Source organism: Fundulus heteroclitus, chromosome 3, assembly GCF_011125445.2.
Source record: "Fundulus heteroclitus isolate FHET01 chromosome 3, MU-UCD_Fhet_4.1, whole genome shotgun sequence".
Taxonomy (NCBI): Eukaryota; Metazoa; Chordata; class Actinopteri; order Cyprinodontiformes; family Fundulidae; genus Fundulus; species Fundulus heteroclitus.
In genome coordinates, this window is record NC_046363.1 from 10,499,209 (window position 1) to 10,524,922 (window position 25,714).

General features: G+C 40.5%; 1 protein-coding gene across 1 annotated transcript in view; it reads left to right on the forward strand.

Moving 5' to 3' along the window:
• The window catches only part of LOC105933410 (myelin basic protein), an 84,310-nt gene that overhangs the window by 52,889 nt on the left and 5,707 nt on the right, over positions 1-25,714 (forward strand). Inside the window, exon 3 of the mRNA XM_012872919.3 lies at positions 3,434-3,515. Within this exon, the coding sequence (XP_012728373.2) occupies positions 3,434-3,515 (82 nt within the window). The remainder of the gene's footprint in view (positions 1-3,433; positions 3,516-25,714) is intronic.

Consider the following 25,714-nt stretch of genomic DNA (forward strand, 5'->3'; position numbering starts at 1 on the left):
GGGAGACATTAACCTAATCTTGCTCCCTTTGGAATCCACAAAGAGAGCAAAGTTAGGCGGGGAAACTTATCTTTTCTAAAAGATTAGTATGAGTCAAGGCCCTCTATCTCAGACTTTCTAAATCTCTTCTACAGACTTCTTTCAAGTGTAATTCTTTTGATATTTATTAGCACGGGCCAGTAATTAAATCTGAATTCTTTTAAATCAGATCTGCATTAGTAATCACTCGCTCATCAGACCCCCGTCTCCCCTCAGATGACGAGACTGCGTCACAGCCGTGCAGCGCTCTGCACCTGTTCAATGCTGAACAGCGTCCCTGCAGCTCTTGTATGCCTGCGCTGAGTCGCAGTTTCGGCGAGACCGCTCAGGAGTGGAAACCGGAGCTGTAAATGATGACGTCAATCTCACTTTGTCTTTTGTAACTCTGCAGGGGGGATCGGGAAGAGCATTCATGAAACTTAGTGGGAGAAAAATTCACACGCTTAAATTGCTTTAAAGACATACAAGTCAGATAACTAATCTGGACACGGAGTGTTTTTTTATTTCAGTGCCAAGTTACTTATTGTTTTTGGGTCATTCTCTTCCCTCCACTAATTCTGTGGGTGCTCTGATTGACCTTGTCGGCTGGTTAAATTGTGACTACATGCTTTAAGGCCAGCAAGCTCTAAAAGCTGAATCAATGTGTTTTTTTTTTTCCTTTATCTAACACCGAGTTCAGACAGAGATGTCAGGCTATTCCTGAACCAGAGAGCACATGCTTCCTGTTTGCTGTCACGATGCGGTCAAAACTGCCACCACACAGAGGAAAAGTGAAACAGTTTGTGTCAGCGGGAGTTTTTTTTTTTATTAATATTATTTATTTTATTTTTTTTTGTTTGAGTTTTGGTTTTCCTTTGTTTTGTTGTTTGACATAATTAACTTCTTTTCCACTACATTACCTGCGGGAATCTGTTCTCACAGCAGAGAGACAAACCGCTGCGTCGTTGAAGCAGTTACGCTTTATGTACTGTTGTAATTTTCAACAGATGATATTACAGAGCATTTAAAGCAAGTTAGATTTTATGCAGGGATCAAGAGATTTCTGGGATTAACTGTGTAACTACGTATTAGCCGTGATATGGAACAAGGTGATCACTCACTAATATTGCTTAGTCAAAGGGTCTGCATTTCCAGCAGGGGTGTGCACTTATGATGATTTTTAGTGTTGTGATAAGGAAAAAATTATCATGATAAGAATTTTTCATACTGTCATAACAACAAACAACTGCCATTAGTAATGTTTACCAATCCCCAACACTGACAGCATGATTGTTCTTGCGACTTTTCAGTGTTTTCCCAGTGTTGCCTCTAGGTGTGTGCTTTGAACGGCTGTAGCAACATACCGAGGTTTTTAACTGCTGTCATTTCTTGTCTATGGTTTAAAATGGTTTTAATTAGATGTTAGAGAAAAGACTGACATAAACACAGGTTTCTATAGTTCAGAGGAAAGTATAGCATAGCACTAAACCTCCTCTGCCTCTTCATCCATGAAAGTAGCAAAAAATGTGGGAGAGGCCATTTCTGCTGTTTGGAAATAGACCCCATATTATTTTTAGGCAAGGCAACGCAAATTTATTTGTATAGCACATTTCAGTACAAAGACAATGTAATGTGCCTTACATGATCAAAATATGGGGAAAATAAAACAGAACAGAATGAATTGCTCCGTTAGCTATAAGTAGTCCACAATTTCCTGTTTCCCTTTGGTAGAAAATATGCCCTGATGTATCATCTGATTGTTTTAGACAGAAACGGCAACAAATTGTTTGCTGGAGAGTTTTTCTCTATGACTTGACATGTTTTGTGGACTACCAATAAAAATACTGAGCACGTCACTTAGAGGTTTTTTGCATCACACCTGTAGCTATCTGATTGGTCCTAACCTGTAGATGCTGACTCTGTTAGTCCTGCCTTTGAAATCGGGCTCTACTAGCTCCTTACCAGACGAATACGCCATGTATACGGTGTAAATCAGTCTGGCTGGCCAGGCTAAATCTATAACCAGAGTTTTCTCTGCCTCTCAAAAGCGTAGAAGAAGACTTTCCTTCCCCCACATGTTACCGCAAGCTACCTTCCAGCTGGCTGAAAAAAAGGCAGCCGTGGTTTTCTCCCGCTTACAAAGCAAAATTTAGTCGTGGAATATATTTTCACTGGCTAAAAATAGGGACAGATATGGCATTGAAGCCAAAGTAGCAGCTTCTTTCACCTATTTAGTTAATGGCGTTTTAATACAACAGTTAGCAAGCTGAAGGCAGCATGCCTGTTAAGCAGCAGACTGCAGGCTTGCTAGTTTATAAAGAGCACGATTGCGACAAAGTATGTTCTGCACAATTATAGCATAAAAATACAACTTAATTCTGCAGGGGTATCTTGTATATTTTGGCTTAAGTCAATATGCTATCAATATCAATATTAAACCAATGATAATCAATAATCTGATGCTTCTATGTTCTAAATAAAAGCACTTAGATTTTGCTATATATTCTTTATTATTGTTATTAATGGGAATGCCGTGATACTGTGCTGCTCAATCTTATCATAGTGTGAGTATCTCATACTGGACCAATGGCTGTCTACTGTCAGAACAATGATTAAGAAGTTCAAGATCACTGGAATGTGATAGACAAGGTTGGACAATGACCCAAGTTCCTCTTGATGCCACAGACATTTAGGAGGATTGATCTTCAAAACCCATCTATTAGAAAATTCTGACCTTCCTGAGTATTAAATTATGCATTAAAGGATTAATTCCTTGGGAGTCCTTTTACACAAGTAAGGGTCTCAATAAATGTAGTAGGTGTTGTATTTGTTACTTAAAAAAAAAAACATTCAATACTCTGCATTTTTGGTTACTTGGTAACTTCCCAATCCCAGCAGATAGAAACATCTGCTTCATGATTCATTAAATCCCAAAAAGACTCTGAGTATCATACATGAATTTAGCTTGTAATTGCTTCACTCTCTTTGTCTCAGTATATAATGTTGGTACAGGTATCATAAAGCGAAGCAATATTGCTGCTTTTAATGCTTTGAAACGGTGCAAAAATGAAATGGCGTTAAAGATGAAAAGGCCAGGCAGCAGCAATCCCTGACTATTCAGTATAAGGCCTATGTGAAATTGTAATAAAACTGCTGTTGCAATCAAAATCTGCAGATCACAAGTTGCATTTGATTAGAAATAATGTGCAGCCTCCTGAGTGTTAAATGAACGGATGGTGGCATAATTGCGAGCTAATGAGCTTTTAAAGCCCAGATTGGTGTAGCTCTACTGTATGTATCCCTCTGCCCCCTCCCCCCCTCTCTCTCTCCCTGTCTGTTGGTTTCTGTCTTTGCCCTGTTGCCATGGCATCTCAGCGCCTCACCTCTCCAATCTGTTTTTTTGTTCCTATTAAAGGCTCCGTCACCTGAACCCAAAGCAGCAGCAGCAGCAACAACAACGGTAGCAGCAGAGCCTGAATCACCAGATGAAGTTTTTGGTAAGATGTTAGAACACGCCATCAGTTAGAATTCACATGCAGATAAACAATTTGCCTCTTAACCCAATACATGTTCAGTATACTGACCGGAAAACCGATCTTTGTATTAATCCATACTGAACATAAATACCAATAAACTTGCAACAGGTTCTAATTTTTTCTCTTTCTTCTTTTAACTATTAAATTAACTATTAACTAATTTCAACTTTGTGTTTGATTTCCTATCTAATGTTTGAAGTATGGCTTTGACATGCTGTTACTAATTTGGCTAAATCTACTTTCTTCTACCATTCCTGCCATGAGCAGTTATTCATTTGTTATGTTGGAAGAAGAAGGAAGTCATTCTGCTTATATGAAAAAGCAGTTGTTGTTTTTTTTTTAATTTAAAACAAAGACTAAATTATAATGAAGTTAGCATTTTAAAATGTTCTTGTCTCTTGTACAAATAATCAGCATCACTTAAACTGTGGACTCCCTTATGTCAATCCTTCCCTTTTGTCTAAAGGTTGTCAACATGAAAACTTTGCTGTGAAATGTTGAATAGTTGTTTAGGATTTGTGAGGTTCTGTGAAAATATTTTTGATAATACTTTTTCCTACATGGAGGACCAACTCTGACATATTTACATTCAGAAATAAAATAAATTGTGCAATACATATATAAGCATACAATTAAATGCACAGAAATGCAGCAAATAAATAAATGTAAGCAGTAATTAAATTATACAATGCGACATAAATGTATATATCTCTTTTAATTAGGTTTGCATTGTTCCATCTTTGTTATAATGACCTTATTTAGTTATTTTCTGTTATGATGCTCAACTTTATAGATTTATTATATTTTTAAATATGTTCATTTATGTGTATGTTTTAATTATTTTGTCTGTTTTATACTTTGTATGCATTTACCCTATTTATTTTATCAACGCTATTTATTTCTGCCTCCCATTTTTACTTTTCTGTATGCATTTCTGCCTCCTTATGCAAATGAGGAGGGGCGGTCTTAAGGGGACACCTGCTGCCTATTGGTTCATTAGCATCAGCCTTCTACACCCTGCTGCCAGCAATGGCTGCAGCTTCTTTCGGCCACAGTCACAATGTCTAAGCAGGTTATTTAGCAACTTTATTTGAAAACAACGCTGTAATTCCCGACTTTATTATCTGTCGTGTGGATGCTGTGACTGAATGCGTGTTTCAGTGAGTGACACACACGGACGCTGATGTCGGCAGACAGCAGGTGTCGTGCCAAACTAGATCACTGACGACAGAAACCATAGCCCCTGTGCCAGGAGCACACATTGGTCTGGAGCAACAGATCCAGTCGGCTCCGTCTCATTTCCAGCCATCTAGTCATTGAAATAGAGAGGTTGACCTTTTGCCTGTGCCGAAAGGTCAATGATTCCACGGAGTGGTAGAAGCTGTTGACCCAGTCAAACATGACTTGAAAAGCACAGGACCATCCTGTCTTTAATGGATTTATTTATTTTTCATCAAGTTAACAGTCATATGACATCTTCCTACTACAGGTAAGGGGAACGCTTACCGTTAAGGCGCTCTAAGAGCCCCACTTCAGGAAATCAGAACTAACCTTTTAACTGCTGAAGTCTCACTTTCTCTCGCTCACCTGCAGCCTCAATGAACCACTTACCTCTTACTTCTCTCTGGTTTCTCTTCATTTTTAAACATCACATTAAATTTCAATCCATTCATGTTCTCCATACCGGTAATATATTTGCCAGATTTGGATGGGCTCTAACTACCCTTTAATGCCCACACCTGAGGCCTAATTTTAAACAGTTTTAGTTGGCTAAGGGAGCACAGTTCGAGAAGAGTGGCTGGGACATTGCTTAAAACGTTCAAGAAAGAGAAGATAAAATAGGTTGCCTGTTATTGCGATCACCATCGCATTTGTCACTCATGGTATTAGAATCAGATTAATTCCAGATATCGCGCAGCCTTATGTTCCAGTGTTTCCAAAGGGTTTTCCAAAAAGACGCAGTGGAGAGGTCTATAAAATAAATAGTAGTGCTGTCAAGAAAATAGAGAAAGCTGAACTTTCCGCTGTGAATCCACCCTGACACAGCGTTTTTATGTTATTTTTTTTTTATGTATCTTCTTTCACCATCTGTTTTTTTTTTTCTGTTTTTTTTTCCTCTGACAGTGGTGACAACGTCTGTTTCCCCGCTGTGACTCAGAGGCTGCTAATCCAGCATTGTGACAATAGTTTGCAGGGAGTGGTCAGACTACTGATGAGTTACTTTATCCCAGTGATAAATGAAACTAAATGCTTTTTGGAGGCCTGGCATTCCTTGTAATGAGAAAAATCTCTGAGGGTAGGCTCCGGTAAACCACAATGTTTTCAGGCCTTTTTCACTCTAAACGGGTTTTCTGTTGGAGTCACAGAAAGATTACATGTTTTATGGCAAGTGACAGAGGTTAAAAAGGGCCTTTGTAATACTGCAGCTCAGCAGATGAGGGCAGAGTTTGATGAGGCAGATAGAAGATGTCTGCAGTTTGGCCCCAAGTTGATGGATTTTGGAGGCAATTTTTTTAATAAACATGAACTTTTTGGATAAATTGCACAACTTGATAATATTTTACACATTTCTTATAACCTGATTTATCTTTTTTTAATTAGAAGCTAATTAAAATTTATCTTATTATGTAATTGACAGAAAAGTCCAAAGCAAAATTACCTGGCCGTTTTTTTGTTTTTTTTCCCCCTCACTGTAGATGATAACTGGAGTGACTTGGAGACTTCCTGTTGGAACTTGTCAACTCTGATGATAGAGTTTGAGTGAAGCTACTATTTTCAAACACCACCCAGGGTGAAGGAAATTACATTTTTCTTATTTTCTTTCTTTTTTTTGTTCACATGCAATTTGGGCTAGGAACCAAATAGAATCTATAGAATCACAATATCTTTGCATTTTCTTTGACGTCTTACCAAAATCACGCTAATGTCAACTCTTTGTAAGAAAAAAGAAAGAAGGCCCTCGAGACCTTAATTACCTTCAGAGGTCAAGAGACTGGGCACTGAAGGATCCCGCTCCCATCCACGCCCCACCTCAGCTGAGTAGTGTCATGATTTTCTACACTGTGACACAAAGTCAAGTGTTAATCAAATGCACTTAATTAACTGCTGACCTGTTAGGAGCGAGGTTTGGCAAGTTGCTGTGCTGACAGGTGATTACCCAGTGCTACGAAAAAGAGCAGCAGAAATGAAGGAATCGATGCTATGTGAGAAAGATTGTTAGAAAATAAAGCACATGTGAGACAACTTGTGACTCCAGGGATTCCAGTGAGTTTAAACTCAAATTGCGCAATGCTGAGAGACATTTTTAGAAGTTGAGGAGCTGCTCTCAGTGAAATGGTAAAGACGGTAGAATAAAAAAAGAGTGGGTGGCTTCTTGGAAAGAGCTTTAGGGTGACTTCATTCAATGAAAAGAAAATGAATATCAGCACTGTCACTGCTGACCAATTGGTAAGGACAGTGGTAGATTTTACAGCAGCAGGACAGTCACGTATTGGGCCGTAACCTCCATCTGTTTTTCCACCTATCCATCCCTTTAGTTTTTGCAGAGTGATTGTGGGGCTGGTTCCAGCGGGCAGTGGGTGAGGAGCAGGCTTCACCTTAGATAGGTCGCCGTTCCATCTGAGGGGATCTGGAGGAAGATGGACTGCCCTGAGAGAACCAATGTGTGCACAGATTCAACATGCATGATCCACCCAGAAACGAGGCAGTGGTGATTTAAAAAAAAAAAAACCTGTAAACTACTCTTCAAAAGTTTTCATATGGCTCCCTGTTTAAGAGAAGGCAGCAAATCTTCAACTGTATGGTTAAAAAAAAAGAGAAAAGAACGACGATCCTGCCACCACCCAGTCACATTCATTGCACACCTCAGTTCTATGGTGTTAATTGAAGATGGCTTCAGATGCAAAAATGTCCACTCATCCAATGAAATACAGAGCAGTGAAATAGAGCAACATTACAAAGAAGAGGTGGTCAGAATTCATCAACACGGACTGAAAGTTTCGAATGTTGCAGCTATTGTTGAATTATCGCATCATATCCTACGTCTTGCTGTTTGTCCGATTGTATGTTTCCACAATTTAAAAAACCCACCAAGAAAGCTTTCATTATGTCCCGATACGACAAAACTAAAGATTGTGTACTCATTTTTCACAATCTCACAGTATGCCGCTGAGATGACGTTCAGCAATTATGCAGCAAAGGCAACATCACAGATTATTTACAGTGAGAATGTCATTAATTGCTTTTCCAACGGAGCTCTGGATTAATGGCCATTATGCAACAGCTATTAATCAGCCTAATTAGATTGTGTATTTGCCTGAACTTTGTGTGTCAAATCACCGCAGCTTTGATAGATTCTGAACATGCCTCTATGCAAAGTAACAAGGAGTCGCCACTTTCTCCTGTTGTGCTCACTCATTATTAGCAGTAAACTTGTACAATGCAGTGATTCCGTCTGATTGATCCGCTCTGCCCCACCCTCCCCCTGCAGTAATTACCACCAAGCTGGGTTTGATCACTGCGGAACAGACTCAAAAGAGTCTCTTGCAGACACGAGTGATAATTTAAAAGAGTCCTTAGTTATAATGTTCAGTAAAGGTGTGAAATAATGTTGGCACAGTGGCTCATGGTTGCTTTGCACCCACCGTGATGAAGCAGTCATGTGTATTTCAACCAGGTTTCTTGTTTTATATCAGTTTTCTTTTCCACAGGTGTGCTTCTGGCAGCTCAGGATAAGAACCTGAGCGAAGCAGGACACAATTTCATTAGGATCTTTAAAATTGGTAGACGAGAGCAAACCGAAGCATGACGCAAACGTTCAGCTTTTCAAGCTTCAAAGTGATATTTACCAAGCTTAACTTTATCCGCAAAGATGAATTAGTTCAAGATGCAAAATCATTTTTTTTGCATAAATTAAAGCTGGGGAAAAAATATGAAGAATAATTTGCTTTTTTTTTTTTTTGCAATGAATGCAGCAATCAAACGTTTGTGATGGATTTCTGAGTGGTAATTATATTAGGAGCAGAGGTGACGTCTCGCTGTGTGAGTAAGCACTCGGTTTGTTTTATTAAGACAATGACGTTATGATTTAGAGTACCTATTTTAAACTGTCTTTTTGCAAATTTTCTTACTGATTAGCATCATTAGCTCAGTTAGCATTACTAGATAATATCAGTAATCTCTATTTGTATTCCTTAGTGCGGGGGTTTCTAAACTTTTCAGCCTGCAATGCCTGAGATAACATTGCCAGAGACAGGAGACCCCCTTTTGGGTGTAATTTTATGAGAACTCTCACAACAAAGTGCAGTCTTCCCCTTTGTTAAAATAAGGAATGCTAAACAGCTTGTAAAGCTACATTTTGGTTTCAGTGTTACAAATAAGAAAATGCTCAATCTTTTTACCACATCAGCATCAAATTATTATTATTATTCCAGCTACTTTTGTATAACAATGACTATTTTGTATTACGTCCTGTATGTGATACAAAATCTGTGTATATACTGGATTTCAATACTGTATTCACACATATTTCTCTTAAAATTTATTTTTTTTTATTTCCCAACAAATTTCTGTTTTTATATTAAAAATGTCTACACACTGAGAGCAAAGTATAAGCAAAGTCAATTCCTTGTTTGTGTGCACAAAGTTGGAAAATCAGGCTGATTGTGATTCTTTAGTTTGCTTCTACTTCTTGGTTATTCCATTAATAATTAATTATGTTTATTTAGGATGAATTGGTGTATGGGGAACCATTGCCACCAATCTGGCACTGTGTGCATTCTTTATGACTTCCAGGATGGCTGCCTTTATTGGAGCGTCTTTGCATTAACTGTTGTCAGCAGGAATTGTGACTCATCTCAAGACATCCAGCATCTCAGGATGTCTCCACAGCGCCATTCCTGTTTGCTCTGCTCTTTCAGTGAAGGGCAAACACCTCCTTCTGCTGGGGGACTGTTAAAAGCCTATTATGAATCCATTACCTGTCGCAGGCCGCGGCAGGCCCAGCTCCACAAACCCAGACGTCTGCCTTTTTCGTCCCGCCGCGGTCCGCTTTATCAGCCCTGACTGCAGTGGGGGGAAAACTGATTACAGATGTAGATAAAAACCTGGGATGAGGAGAAAACAGTGGGACAGGCTTGGGTTTGGTTGTCTCGCGGAGCGTTTCATTGCCACGAGCATCATTTTGCATTTAGATCACATTTTCTGGGCATACTGTGGAGAATAATGTTCACTATGTGCAGGCATAGGGTTTTGCCTGTTAATGTTCATCATAGCATAGTGAGTCGACTCATTATGACCGTCTCTTATGCAACGCAACAACACTAACAGAGTGGAAGCAAGTGATACCTAGTTATAGTTTTCACAATACCACCAATACTACGGCACGTCTTACTGTGGCCAGCGGATGCATTATTCCTTTTCTACCTTGACCACTATTGAAATAGATGTTTCCATTTTTCTGTCTTTAAACTAAATCGTGCACCCTGAGCAAGAGGAGTGTCAGAAGACTTTGGAGACATCTAGAAAGGCGTTTGATTCTAGATTTGGCCTAAAGGTAGTAGATGAACTGGTAAAAGGTCTTGCAATGTTTAAAAGTTCCTTCTGCTCCCAAGGCTTCTGCAATATGTTTTTACCTGGTCGTTTTCAACTTTTAGAAATACTGAGTATAGCATTTCTTTCATTATACTCCCAGAACATGTACACGTCTCACCTTACAGCTACATTTCCAATGCAATATATGAGCTTGTGCGTGCTGAATCAGCAAAATGATTAGTTTTGCTGGTTCAGCACTTGTTGCCATGGGCCTCTTGGCTGCTGCTCTGATTGATGCTCTTCTTTCCCACCCTTTCAAGCCATATCTTGATAGTTCAGCAGTGTACCATACGTACCATTTTTGTCGATAGATTGAACTCTGCTGAGGCGTAATGAAAGCCCAGGTATCTTAGATTACGGCCTTCAGGTCATCTGCATTGCTGGGTCTGAATTGTCTAATCTTCCTCTTGACGATTCTCCATCGATTCTGTCAGGGGTTCAGGTCAGGCCAATCCAGCACAGCAACCCAGTGGTCATTGAACCAGCTTTTGTTGCCTTTGGCAGTGTGGGGAGGCGTTAACTCCTGCTGGAAAATGAAACCAGCATCTCCGTAAAGCTTGTCAGCAGAAGGAAAAATCAAGTGCTCTAAAATGTTCTGCTAAATGGCTGCATTGACTGTGGACTTCCGAAAACCCAGTGGACCAAGACCAGCAGGTGACATGAAACCCTAAATCCTCACCGACTGGAAACTTCACACTGGTCATAAATTAACGTGGATTATGTTCCTATCCATTTTTGTCCATACTCAGGGAATTTGTTTTCTTAATGAAATGAAATTTACTTTCATCTGAAAAGAGGACTTTAGACCACAGAGCAACAATCCAATTATTTTTTCTTTAGGCCGGGCAAGATGTTTCTGAATTTGCCTGTGGTTCAGGGAAGGATGCATTTGCTCATTGTGGCTCTTGACTGCAGCCTCTGTCCACTACTCCTGGTGAAATTTCTTGAATGGAATTTGCTTGACAACCCAGTAAAACGACAATTTTCCTGGTTGCTGGTGCACCTTTTCCACACTGTTTCCTTCCACTCAACTTTCTATGAATGCAGCACTGTGTGAACAACCAGCATTATAGCAATGGCCTTTTATGGCTTACCCTCCTTCTGGAGGATGTCAATGACCTCAGAACATCAGTCCAGCAGTTACCTTAAATCCATAATTATCAAAATTACAACAAAAAAAGGCTTAAAATATTTAACTGTATGTAATGATGCTATATTATTTAGGACTGTTACCTTCTTTAAATGAGTGACAAAGACTCTTGAACATGGTCATGATATTAAAAAAAATGTCAATGTACCTGCACATTGTGTTGGTCTGTCTAACCCCATAAAATACATTGAAGCTTGTGTTTATGACCAAATATGTTAGAAAATTGTTTTTTTCCTGTCACTCTTTTGAGATTCTTTTTTAAATCTTGTAGCTTTTCCGGATACGCGCAACATAATTGTTTTTTGCCCTTCCTTTAGCCCTTTAGTCTTTTTTTACACCCGCGCGAATAAAAAAAATCAACAAAGGCCTTCTGCTCTAATGCAAAAAAAAACACACATGTCTAAAAAAACATGTTTACTAAGCAGGTGGATATTTAAGAGATTGCGTTGCCTCGTCTCCGAGGCCCGAATCCTATTTCTAAAACTGTTTCATTGCTTCAAACAGTGTTTTTCTCCAACCCTACAGGCTTTACACCCGTTACTGGATTGCCTCCATTTTATCTGCTCTCTATTTAAAGCTGTCCTCTCAAACAAACTGATCAAAGTAAAAAATATTGAGTGTCAGCCTGAGTCTGTATTTTTCTTTGAACCATGCTAAACTAAAGATTAGGCAAGCATTATTCAAAAAGTGCATCTTTGTGATGTTTTCAAAATCAGGAGGAAAGGATGCTGCGACACACCGCTGCCAGTTCAGGAGAAGTCTTCTACAGAAGAAAACAAGTCCCTTTTAAATGGATTTTAGCGGTGAAGACTTGAAGCTAAAAGCATAAAATTGTCATTTTCACGAAGTAAACATGACTTGACAATGTGGAAATGGATTTCTTGTATTTTAAGTCGATTTGGAGACGGAACAGGTGCAAACTTTTTCTCTGGGGATTAGTTTGTGAGCCTGAGACTGAATAATTTTACATTTAAAATTTTCCCCAAACCTCCTAGGTGCGTATGTAATATGTAAAGCTGTCACTCCTAAAGTAGGTTTATTCTTCTTCATACCATGAGTGTACTTTTAGTCAGGCACAGACAGCGAAGGTAGTTCTCTTCTTCACTCAGCGGCCTCAGAGCAGCTGATGAAGGGCAGCCAGCTGCTGATGCAGTTACAGACATAACTTAATAAGAGCGTGCCCCTCTGAACATCAGCTGAGTTCATCCCAGACAAACTTCAGCTTCTATCAGTGAAACGAGTGGAAACTGGCCTGAGCCCATAATCACTTATTTTATGCTCGATGTGCTTCCCCTGTAATTGCATTTGGGAGCCACTGGCTACTCTTGAAATATTAAGGCTTGAACAAGCTGCCGCAGATCGCATTGATTTGGTTATTTTAGTCTGAGGGCTTCTCCTCACGGTGGCCGACGGGGAGCGTGGCGGAGCTCCTATGCTTATCCACTTCTCTGTTTGCTCATTACTTACACTGTAGAGAAGTCTGTGAAAAAAGATCAAGCGATAATGAGACAAGATTGAGGTCCTGTTCTTTTGAAATTTAATTTCACCCAGTGAACTTTTGAGCATGTGGAGTGGAAGGAGAATTTTTTTTTTTTTTTTGTGAGACGGGTTTTCTTTCTCTGACGTGCAGCAGACCGGGGGCCTGTACAGCCACCTTTGTTTTCTGTGGCAGTCATTGTGAACCATTGTGGTTTTTTTTTTTACTCTGACAATGTGTTTTCTGTGGTCAAAAAAGTCTAAAATTGATCTGATATTGTTTTGTTCTTTCTTCAGTCGGCTTTGGTCTTCTGTAATTGCAGTAAAATCCTCCAGATTATCGGACAAATGTGTATTAGGATCGACACTTTGCACAACAGAACAAAGCTCTGCAGTTAAAATGAACAGCCCTTGTATTTCAGGAACAAAGAGTTTTATCTTATATTGGCAATTTGCTGGATTAGTGCTGTCAGCATTACAGGTGTTCTAACAGTATCAGTAGTTTTTTTTAGGAATATTATGTGCATATTTATAACTGTGATCAATTGTCCTTGTTTTGTGTGCAGATGTTTTGGAAATATGCAACAAATATTATACAACCCGAGGTTATTACACCAGAAGTTAATCAGGGTTACTCGTAGTTTTTCAGCACAGTTTTTTTTTTTTATTAGTTATTCTCACAAAAAAAATTAAACACATGGTGTCAAAAGATAAATGAATAAACACAATTTAATGATTTATAAATGATCAATTTGTGCCTCTATATTGTTGTTTGAGGACAGCGACATAAGTTTACTGCGAGACAGAGTTTTGCAAAAGACGATGTTGACACACTTGTAGATCCTTACAAAGAGTAAAACCACTCCTGTTTTTGTTCTGTACACAAAGTGCCTAATTTGTGCCTAAGAGCATCACCGCTGGATTGGATTCCACTATAACGATCGATTTAGTTAGATAAAGTTAACAGAACTGACCCCTGCCAAAGCACAAATTATGTAGTAGACACATTAGAGGCTACTTTAAGCCATTTTAACTAGATTGGAACTATGTGACCTGAAGATAAGAGCAATAAATATGCTTAAGACTTTTTTTTTTATAATGTAGGTAACTTAATTTATTGTATAGACCATTTGTGGGAAAAAAAGACATTAGCTAATCTGCTTTGGACACGAAGTCCTGTATTATTTGGTCATCCGGCTGAGTTTAACACTACCCTCTTTTACAGCACATTAAATCTGACAATTTTTAAAGAGTTAAGACAAAGCACTTGAACAGGAAACCTCTGCCTGACTGTGAACTTAATTGGCATCAGTAAGCATTTTTACCCCTAGTTAGTTAGCATCGCTATTTCCTTTTGCATTTCCATTGTGGTACGTGCTGTAGCATTACTTGCTGTAAACATCAGTGTCTGTATGCAAATCACACTAAATGCAACCTTACCGTGAAACTTCCTCATCCAGTATGTTCCATGACAGAATCGGACTTACAGTGAAAAACAGACCAAGCATGCTGCAATATGTCCATCTTCCTGTTAAGTCGCAGCCTGTTTCCTTTCTAGAGGATTCTCAGACCTTTTTTGCAATGTGATACGACTTCATCATTAAACACCACCACCAATGCGTGAAGTAGCTGAAAAGGTTTGGATCCCCCGCCCTTTGTAACAACTTTGAGAGCTAAGAGCGATGCGTTCAGTGCAAGATGTTAGCACTCATGTATGGTGTGTTCACTGATTGGAAATTAGATTGGATTTCAAAGTGCCGTGCACTGATTACAGGGCTAGTCTTCCATTAAGTTGGCCAATTCAAACCACCAGCCGATTTATCGGTGCATCTCTATTTCACACGCATTTTATGAATGAAATGAAACGCCGGTGCCGACGTACAGCCCAGTATTGGGGAGATGTATGAGTTTAATCATGTACATAGAAGTGCAGTGGCTCAGTTATTTGTCTCCGTGGCGGAGACTGACTCGAGCCGGTACTGGCCCTGGCACTGCCAACATGAAGCATCTCCCTCCCCCTTCAAAAGCTCTGATTGTTAAAGGGAAGCATCCATCACTGGAAGCAGTGTTCTTTGGTTTGAGACCATTGTTCAGATCCTTGTTTTTTTTTTTTTTTTTTGTCCCCTCTCTCATCTTGCTGTCTCCCCCTGTGATCACTTGCCTTTCGGTTTTCTTTCTGTCTTGTCTCAGAGACGAATGAATGAACTGAAAAATGGGACAGCTGTGCTGCCGATCCTCCATATGTATCAGTTTTTTTTGTACAGGCACGTTCACTAACTTTTGCACGCGGCCGTGTGCCCTCTCCGTGTGCATGCTGAGAATGTATGTTTGTGCGCCACGTTGGAAGGGATTGCGCCTCAGCGTGGCCCTGAGTTCAGGAGAGCACGTCATCTGGATTCGACCATCTGGCAGGACAATCACTGTGTGTGTGTGTGTGTGTGTGTGTGTGTGTGTGTGTGTGTGTGTGTGTGTGTGTGTGTGTGTGTGTGTGTGTGTGTGTGTGTGTGTGTGTGTGTGTGTGTGTGTGTGTGTGTGTGTGCGTGTGTGTGTGTGTGTGTGTTAGCAGCTGGGTCTGTAGCGATCCGAGTCCAAGGGGAGGGGATAGTGAGTAACCAAGATGGTACAGAAGCACTTGCATAGCTGATGCAGCCCATATGTGAGTCAAGATGTCCACAAGAAATTTTCCTCACAGTTTGAACAACTTTGAAAGTGAAGAGTGTGTGGGGGAAAAAAAATACACACATTATACAACGATTTGCGAAAGTATTCATGCTCTTGAACTTTTAGATTCTGTCACGTTACAGGGATCGGGATTTTTTATGCGGTAGAATCACACAGAGTAATGCGCAATTGTGAAATAGCGGCTCCTTCCACAGCTCAGATGGGAACATCTGTTGTCAGACCTTTTTATGCTAGAGCGGCAAAAGCAAAGCTGTAGGAAATCTAGTGTTTAGTTGTCCCCAAACTATTCAGAGGGCTCAGCAAAATAGGTGGAAGAAGGTGTTCATGTCAGAATCCAGCCTACATGCAAAACACTGAGTAACAAATAACACATTACCTGATGAAAAAGAGGATAAAAAAAAAACACACCATCCAAATGAGGAAACAAAGTGGTGGCAGTATCATGCTGTGGGGATGCTTCTCTTTAGCACATACAGGAAAGCTGCCCAGATTTGGTATGAAATGAGATAAATGGGGGACAACCATGAAAGAAAATCCTTCACTGACAATCTCCGCTGAGCTAGAGTTATTTTGCTAATTACAATGTGTCTCCAAATGTGCAAAGCTGGTAAAAAAAATTACCCAAAAGTCTCAGAGCTGTCATTGTATTAATTCATTCATTCATTCATTCTGCAACTTAAAGGCTCACAGTGGCAAATGATTGATGCGTGCCAAACCTTTTTAGGTTATTACTTATAAATATCAGTTTCCTTCTACTTTGCAGCCAAACTTTGTCTTTGGTTTGTCACATTAAATTCATGTTTGGTCTGAACGTAACAAAATACAGAAAAGTTGCTGTGGGGTGAATACTTCTGTAGGTCGCTGCCACGTATCTTCACTGATGTTCTATGCTTATAATTTTAGAAAAAATTGCAAAAGGCAGGCACGCCCCTTTCCATTAACCTTTTACGCACTCCTGTGAATCCTGATAACAGATAGACTGATGCAATTTGATAAGATGCAGATTATTCAAAATATTGAATCTGTTATAGCACAATTTCATGTTTAAACATAGGCCCTGAAAGTTTTCTGTTAAGTTTCTTTATGATTAGCTTCCAAGTTGTCCATTCATGATTATTACTTACATTATGTATCGTCAGTCTAAAATGCGTCTTGTGCTGACCAGTTTTCAAACCAGACAACTGCTCATCCCAAACCTTTATGTTAATCTTTTACGTTATCTTTAAATGGATGTTTCTGTCTGAGTGCCGTTTCAAATATTGTATTAGTATCTACTAATTGCTGTCTAGACAATTGTTACGTCTTTCAACACAAAGCTGTTAGTGGTTGATAAATGTTTGCAAGCCTGAGTTTACCTGATCTTCTAATTCGGAAACAAGATGCAAAGGCAGACTTGTTCCGAAAATAGCCCTCCTGAGCACGAAGTTTCTGATGGAGTTTGCCCACATTTAAATAAGCTGTTATACATTAAGAAAAGGAAAATGCACATTTGTATCTATACCTCAATGACAGCAATTAACTTAATCATCCAAAGCCAAAACTGTGTTATGCATTTTTGTGCTGTAAAAAGGTTTTTTAAAATGGTTTTGCCAATATGTTTTTATTTAAAACAGCACAGTGTAAGTTTTCACCCAAGTATTAGCATAATTTGAGATATATTAAATTATTTTTCAGGTCATTATACAGCACTTGGCGCGTATCGATGCTCTGGGCAGGCTGTCCTTCTCAAAAACTTATTTATGTAACTTGGGCGGGTCGGATCCGTCGCTGAATTTTAGGTTAGGCCAGTCTGAGTTCATGCTGCCCTATGAATAATACGGGCGTATTTTGTTTACAGTACAAACTAGAGCTGCACAAAATCTCCCATCGCAGGTTTTATTCTGCGTGACATGCGTTTGTAAAATGCTGCTTGGTTGCAATATTTAGTGGACTTTCTGGGCTCAGGCATTCAACCCCTGCTTTCCAGTAAGATATTTGTCCAGCATATTGGACTGTCACCGTCTTATGTGCCCAGACCTGATTTAGATTTTAATGACCCATAATATAGTCCATCAGAAAGGATGGCATTGTCATAATTATTACAGAAAACAAAGAGGATAGCTAGGAAAATGTGGTTAAATCACAATATTCAACAATATAATGTTGTTTTCTTTAATCAGCAGAAGGTTTCAGATGCTGTAGGGGTCTGAATATGAGGACGACCCGTTGTTTGTGCTGCCGTTCATTCAGAAAGAGGTCTGAAATGAATCGCTGAGTCCTTTGCGCATCCATCCTACTGCCGTTCTACTCTGGGACATTCGTCATGTTGAAATGGCCGTTTGAACGTGTTTAGACCCCTCATGTGTTCCTGGGTGGGGGAAACCTCTCTGAGCATTACACTCATGACATGAACTGGCGCTGGCGTGCCGTCATACCGCAGACACGGAGCCGTGCCGCCTGCCAGTGCCTCGCTCGTGCTTGGCCAACACGTCAGTAAAACAAAAATGTATTCAGTTCGCTTGAGATGTAGATTTAAACCACTTTCTTTTGATTCCCAAATTAGTTCCACCCTGCATTCAACATGACATCATTAACTCAAAATCAGGAGAGTGTTCTTTAAGTTTGAAACTAGATTATAGCACCACTGCGGCTCGGTGCCACAATGAGTTGCACACAGCGTGCTAAAGCTGGAGGAAGACGGCCGCAGTGTGAAAGACCAGGCTAGTAGAAACGCTACAGGCAGATGGCTCCGCATGCAGGGCAGAGCTGTCACACTTACCTGCATGTTCTTGCTTTGACAAAGGGTTACGCAACGCGGTGATAAACACCCCTCCCACCGTAATACATTTCAAAAGATGTGAAACATGATTGGTCAAATTGAGCTGAAAAAGCTCTGACAAAGCTGTTTTTGGGTTTTTTTTTCTTTGTAAACACTGACCTACAAATTTTGGCTTTCTTTTAAAAATGTAAAAACAACATATTACATGTACATAACAGTGATCAGTAAAGATAAATTGTGAAGCAGGTTCCTTAGCTGAGGTGGTAGTCATTTGAATCCAGCAAAAAAAAATAAAAAAAAAAATGAGGGGATTGAGGGGAAGAAAAATCATGACAGCATTGACTGGCTATTGATGCACTGATCCGCAGCGACTTTTTTGGCCGTTTTCCGATCTCTTGTTTTTAATAGTTCTGTCCAGCCGACACCCGTTTTGACAGCTTAAGGGCCTCCCATCCATTCCAAATCGCTCTTCAATTACAAACTTTGCGTCTTCTTCGCGGCCGGTCGAGAGCCGCGTAGATATTAAAACATTCTGTAGATTTTAAACTGCGAGTTATCTTGATTTGCCACACTGATGCTAACATTGATTGTTCTGTCTGAACAGTCGTGGGGGGATTTTGTGCTTTGCGCTGCGTCCGTGTGATTGTCTGATTGGATAATTGCCTAAATAGTCAGACACGTTGCCGCTCCCATTGAAGGGCTTTCTGAAATGAGTCGCGCGTGACAGGAATTTCTAAAGGAAAGCACTTCTTCTGATGTTTGTTTTTACTTAATGTCTGTCTGCCTGGCTCAGATTAGTTTGGACTGTTTTTTTATGCTGTGCACACAATTATTTGGCAGGTGAGCGTTTTTACCATATCCTTATTTTTATGCCAAGCTGTATAATTTTTAAGGCTTCTTGGACTGTCAGGCGATGTGCGTTTGTGTAATGAGGGAAGATGTGACCCGAGGAGATCAACACTCTATGTTCAAGGTGTGCATAATTATCAAGACACTTCTATTCCTGTTGCCAAATGGGATGAAAAAGAAATTAAACACTGCTTGAAAAGTCAAAAACGTTAAAGTGTCTTCCAGAAGCATGCAGCCCTCTGCAATAAAATGTTTAATTCTTCTATTATCACATTTTCAAATTGTCATCCACATTTGAACCACATTTGCGAGAAAAGTGTTGAGGAGAAGAGAAAAAAAAAAGCCAATTACCTACCAGGAACCCACTCTGCTTCAGTGCAGCCATATTCCGGAACTGTGAATTTAGTGCTCAGAGACATGATCGCTGTACAGAAGGCTGAAACTCGACAGCCGCTGAAAAAGACACATAGGCTGGAGCATCAAGACGGCTCTAAGAAAAATCTGAAGGTTTAATGGACTGATGAGACTGCTGAGGGACCAGATGGATTGCCCCGATGTGGGGTTAGTGACGGGCAAAAAGCTCCTCTTCAACTCAGATGACAGCAATGTGGAGGTGGAGGTCTGGTACAGGATGGTATTATTAGAAATTAAGTACCTGGACCTTTTCACCCTGAAAATAGACTTAAAATCACCTTCCAACCGGAAAGATTTTAGCAGACCCGTTATCCCTAAGAGAAAGTCTGCATCTTTGAAGGACTGATTTTCATGCTGGACAATACATCAAAATATGAAAGCACTCCACTGCATTGCTAGTCAATGATATAAAGAAAGGTGAAAGAATATTGACATGCCTGCCTTCCTCACCTGACCTAAACCCTGTTGGGAACTTGTGGCCCTTTATCAAAAGGCAGATTTATGGTAAAAAAAACAAAAAAAAAAAACAGGCCACCTCCCTGAAGTGTCTGTGAGGCTGTGGTTGCCTCTTCACAAAAAGTTGATCATCAAGAAACAATAAATTATTCATTTTCATTTCTTTTCTGTATGAATTACCACAATTCTTTTGTAGTTGCATAATGTTTCTGCTCACTCATAGCTGTCCCATAATTCAGCTCAGAGATATTCTAAGAAAGGCCAAACCCACTTTTACCGTTTTAAAGGTTCAGGTGGGAGGTTTATTGAGATTTAGGATTGACAGAGACATTATAAATACTAATAAAATTAATATTCAACGATACATGTTACCTATTAATTGTGCACAGCACTGTAAATTGTCTTGTTACTGAAAAGTGCTTTATAAATAAACTTTCCTTGGGGGAGGTTTGGTTGTTACCTCAGACATCAAGCTAGCTTAGTTAGATTAATGGGGGGGGGGGGGGGGGGGGGGGGGTGTACTATTCATTCCAAATAAAACTTCAGGGATAGAAAGAGAAAGGTGTGAAAAGTAAATTCAGCAAAAAGATTAATGCTGCTTTTAGTATAATTTATCTATTCCAAGGTGTGTGTGTCATGGCAGGCCTGCGTTTTCACTATGATCTGTGAAGCTGCTATGGCTTGAATAAGTGCAGCAGTTTTGACACAGCCCATGGATCACGCTACACACCCAGAAAGCACACCACCAATGTTTATTTGTGGTTCATGCTTTGCTCAGAATCAACCTGTTTCTAACCATTTAGACTCGCCTCATGAAGTAAAGCTCACAGTTCACGATCATGGCTTCAGTGTCTGTAGCCCTTATCTCTCCTTGTCAAATCTCCCGAGGACAAACATCCTGAATGCCAGTCGGGGTGTCGGAGACAGAGAGCGTCTTTTTTTTCACCATGAGCTTGTGGGTGCTTCAGATCTAGCATGAATGCAGTGGCAGAGGGATTCTTGCCCTCAGGTGGGAGGCTTGGTATCGGGCCACATAGCGATGGATGTTTTTTCAGAGGACTGCGTCCCGCGCCTCGGTCTCATCACAGTCCTTGTTGTTGTTCCAAATGCCTGGCCTCACATCCAGGAAGAGGAGGAAAAATGAGCAGATTCAGGCCCACTTTCTGCATACCTCCTTCCTTCCACATGCCGATTTGTCTCCTCTGTTTTTACTCTGAACAGATCAAGCAGGCTATGTCTGATAGCACGTGTCAGTTCCCTACTGTATGTTTGCCAGCCACATCATACATAATAGTGAGTTCATCAAGAGGCTAAAAACAAGCTGCAGCTCATCCATTTCTCCTGAAGCTCATCAAGGGCAGGCAGCTAATGAAAAATACACTCCGTCTTGCAAAATCAACAAAACTCCAATCCATTTTGTGCAGCTATAGCCTGCACAGAATAGCTACGGGTGAAACTGCATTTGCCTCCCATGTTAAGCAATGACCTAAAAGGAAAATGATTTCAGCAGGTCACACCTTGGCCTCATCACTGCCAGACCTCTAAAATCAAGAAATTGCCTCGACAGCACCTGTCAGCTAAAAAAGTTGGCTTGAAGGCAAAAATGAGCAAGAGAGGGGAAAAAAAACAAACTTTGGGAAAACGCAGTTATTGACGTTCTGTGGACTAACAAAACACAAGCATTTGAAAAGAAGGACATCATGGTGATGGTAGTGTAATAGTCTGGACCTGTTTAGTGTCAAGGTCTGTTAAGTATTTAGAAAGCCCTGCATCACTTCTCCTTCTGCTTCCTTCCAAATAAAATGCGTTCAGGTTTGTGGCTGTAACATTGCAAAAATGTGAAAGACATCAACTATATATACTTCTACATACTTTTTGCAGGGCATCTGCATCAAGTTCTCCCCTTCCTGACTCGTCTGTCGGTTAAAGACCCCTCCGCTCAGCCGCTGAGGAAAAGCCCTCGAGAAACGGCCATTATCTCGGGTTTTCAGCCCCAGGAATAAATCCAATTTTGATACAGAAAGCCTACAAAGTGGAGCAATCAAACACACGGGGGACTCCTGCTTGTCCCTGCTATGCTATGCAAAGATGTGCTGAATAATTGGCCCTTAGTTTTGTTTACAAGTTCTGCTTCTGTTTCTATTATATTCCTTCCCAACACCACTGTACTTAGTTATTTTTAGTGTGTGTATGTGTTCAAGGAGGCGATTCTCTTGAAGTTCTGGGATGGTTAACTGCAGCACCTAACAGTGCAACAAATGTCGTTCAGTTCTAGTGTTGCTCTGAGCCAGCCAGAGAGCAACGATTAATGAAATATGTCAAGACGGCTGCTAATTTACCCAACAGACGATCTGAAGGGTGGATAAAATGACTCTGCGACTGACTGTATTGAGTCTTGCTACGGCAAACACAGAAGTCGACTTTCACTGAAGTGGGGCTGCCAGCTGAGAGCCAAAATGTCACTTAGACCTGACGTTGTGTCTGCCTCCATCCCAGCATGAAGCCATGATAATGAGACCAAGTGCGAACGAAGCTGCTACCTTCTCAATATAGAAGATATATCCAATTATATAAACTTAAGACATTTACATCACAAAGAAGAAACTACCGTAGGTTTTGCATTTCCATTGACCTACAACCCTAGTCGGTTGAGATTTCTTCCATTCAGTCAAATTCTCTGTAATTGAATACAAATACAACTGGATTATTTAGTCATTACTATTCAGCCGCAATACAAGAGTCCAATTCTACTATACGATAAGTGGCCTATTAGCAGGAAGTTGTCTCTGAGCTAACGATTCCAAACCAACCGGAGTAGGAAACCATGCTACGACGCCTTGTTTTGCCACAATTCAAACTTCACTGACTTTTGTTGAGATTGTATACGGTAGACCAACAGATATCGTTCATAAGAATCAGAATCAGCCTTATTTGACCATAACTGTATGCCTAATCAGGGAACTTTCCTTTGATTACATCAACTGTTTTTTTTTTTTATTATTTGTGTTGTTTTTTTATGTAGAGAAAAGAAAAATGGGTAGTTGTGAAACTATGGTATCCTCATTTTCTTTGATAGCAGTGGAGCTGACTAATCAAGTTGTAAGGTGTCTATTGTGTTCATTAGAGAGACAGCCCGGGGAAAGAAACTATCACTGGGGCGGCTGATTGTTGCAAACAGCGCTCTGTAGCACCAACCTGAGGGGAAATGTGTGTGGTCTGCACTCTGTGGAGATGTCAGCTGCCCTTTTCCTTAAGGCCTCCACTTTGACTGGGCCAGTCCAATGCATAAACAAGGTTTAATCTAAGCCATTCCATTATAGTTGTTTTACTGGAAGATGAACCTCTAGCTTTTTTTAAAAAAAAAACTTGGTTTGTCATAACAATGATGTATTGAGGGTGATGTGTACAAACAGTGGTGCAAATATGCCAAAAAAATAAAATAAAAAAAAATGTGGTTTTATTTTATCCAGAACTCCTTCTCCCACGTGTTTGCTATGTCCCCTATATAGCTACATCAGGGGTGTCCAGCTCCGGTCCTCGAGAGCCGGTGTCCTGAAACTTTTAGAGGTTTCCTGGCCCCACACACCTGAATCAAATAGCACAATTAGCTCCTCAGTATGCAGTCAGGTTCTTCAGAGTCCTGCTAATTCACTGATTATTTGACTCAGGCGTGTCAGACCAGGGACACATCTAAAGGTTGCAGGACACCGGCTCTCGAGGACCGGAGCTGGACACCCCTGAGCTACATGGTTCCAAATACCCTATATTACCATGCCATCCCATAGTGACATCCCATTCCTAATCCATTGGGGTTCAATGTGAGGTCGGTCCACCCTTTGCAGCTAGACCAGCTTCAACTCTTCTAGCAAGGCTGTCCACAAGGTTTAGTGTGTTTATGGAAATTTCTGACCATTCTTCCAGATGCGCATTTGTGAGGTTACATACTGATGTTGGACGAGAAGGCCTGGCTCTCAGTCTCTGCTATATTTCATCCCAAAGGTGTTCTATCTGGTTGAGGTCAGGACTCTGCAGGCCAGTCAAGGTCATCCACACTAGACTCTGCTATCCATGTCTGTATGGAGCTTGCTTTGTGCACTGGTGCACAGTCATGTCTAAAGAGGAAGGGACCAGCTCCAAACTGTTCCCACAAAGTTGGGAGCATGGAATTGTCCAAAATGTCTTGGTATGCAGTCAGACAACTACCGTTCTCCTGGCAACCACCAAACCTAGACTCCTCCATCAGATTTCCAGATGGAGAAGTGTAATTCGTCACTGTAGAGAACGCATCTCCACTGCTCTGGAGTCCAGTGGTGGTGTGCTTTACACCACTGCATCCGACGCTTTGCATTGCACTTGGTGATGTGAGGCTTGGATGAAGCTGCTCTTCCATAGAAACCCATTCCACAAAGCTCTCTGCGCACTGCTCATCATCTAATCTGAATGCTACGTGAAGTTCAGAGGTGTGCAGTGATTGACTCTGCAGAAAGTCGCTGACATCTTCGCACTATGCGGCTCGGCGTCCGCTGACCCCGCCAAATCAGTTTAAATGGCCTATCACTTCGTGGCTGAGTTGCTGTCGTTCCCAAACGCTTCCATTTTCCTATGATACAGCAGACAGTTGACTGCAAAATAGTTAGGAGCAAGATGCCATCTGTTGCACAGGTGGCATCCTATCACAGTTCTACGCTGGAATTCACTGAGCTCCTGAAAGCGACCCATTCTTCCACAAATGTTTGTAAAAACAGTCTGCATGGCTGGGTGCTTGATTTTATACACCTGTGGCCATGGGAGTGAGCAAATACTTTAAGAACGATCCCATTCTCAACTATAGAGAACATACATAGGGATGAAATAATGTGGCTTTTTCCCTGCTTCTGCCGACGATTCTCACTCTTGACCACTGAAAAGACGCAGTGACCCTTTGGCCCTTAGGTGGGTCTTTGGCCCCTGAGCTTCTCATCCCTTAAAATCATACTTTCCTAGTTTAAACTAATGCAGTACAGTACAAATGTATTTAACTTTTCAAGTATTTTCAACATTACAAACATAAACATCTATGTATTTTACTTGACAGACCAGTAGTTCTTCACTGTGGATTGGAAGGAACAAGTTTGAAAAGAAAAATTGCTTGCTTTTTTTATTTTATTTTCTCACAAAAACAGAAGTTTTAGAGATGTTAAAAGAGATTATAACACAGCATTCAGAGCTTTAAACATCTCACGGAGCACTATTCAATCCATCACCTAAACAGGGCAAGTGTACAGCAAACTGAGACAGGGCCGTCCTAAACTGAGCCCGGACAAAAAGAGCAATTTTCAGAGAGCCATCCAAGAGGTCCATGTTAACTCTGGAGCAGCTCCAGAGATCCAGATATCAGGTGGAGGAATCTGTCAACAGGGCCGCTAATAATTGAGGACTCTACAAATTTGGGTGTTTTTTTTTTTGGGGGGGGGGGGGGGGGTTTGAGTAGTGTCCAGACACCAGAACTATTCCAACATTATAGCCTACATTAAAGTTTTTAAGAGAGTGACAGATTGCAGAAAAAAATGTGTACAATTCCAGAAGACATTCAATCAAATAACACATCCAACCGCCTTAATAACACCATTTATTGCTTTTTAAACCGCTCTGTTCCATCATTGGCCAGGAGACATTAAGCAGGATTTTGTGTTTTTTCATTAAAGAAAGATTTTATTACCTAAAATGGTCAACACGTTTGCTCAGGCATTGCCGAGGCAGTGATCAACCATTCTGTCAGACTCCGACTAATTTAGTATGAATAGT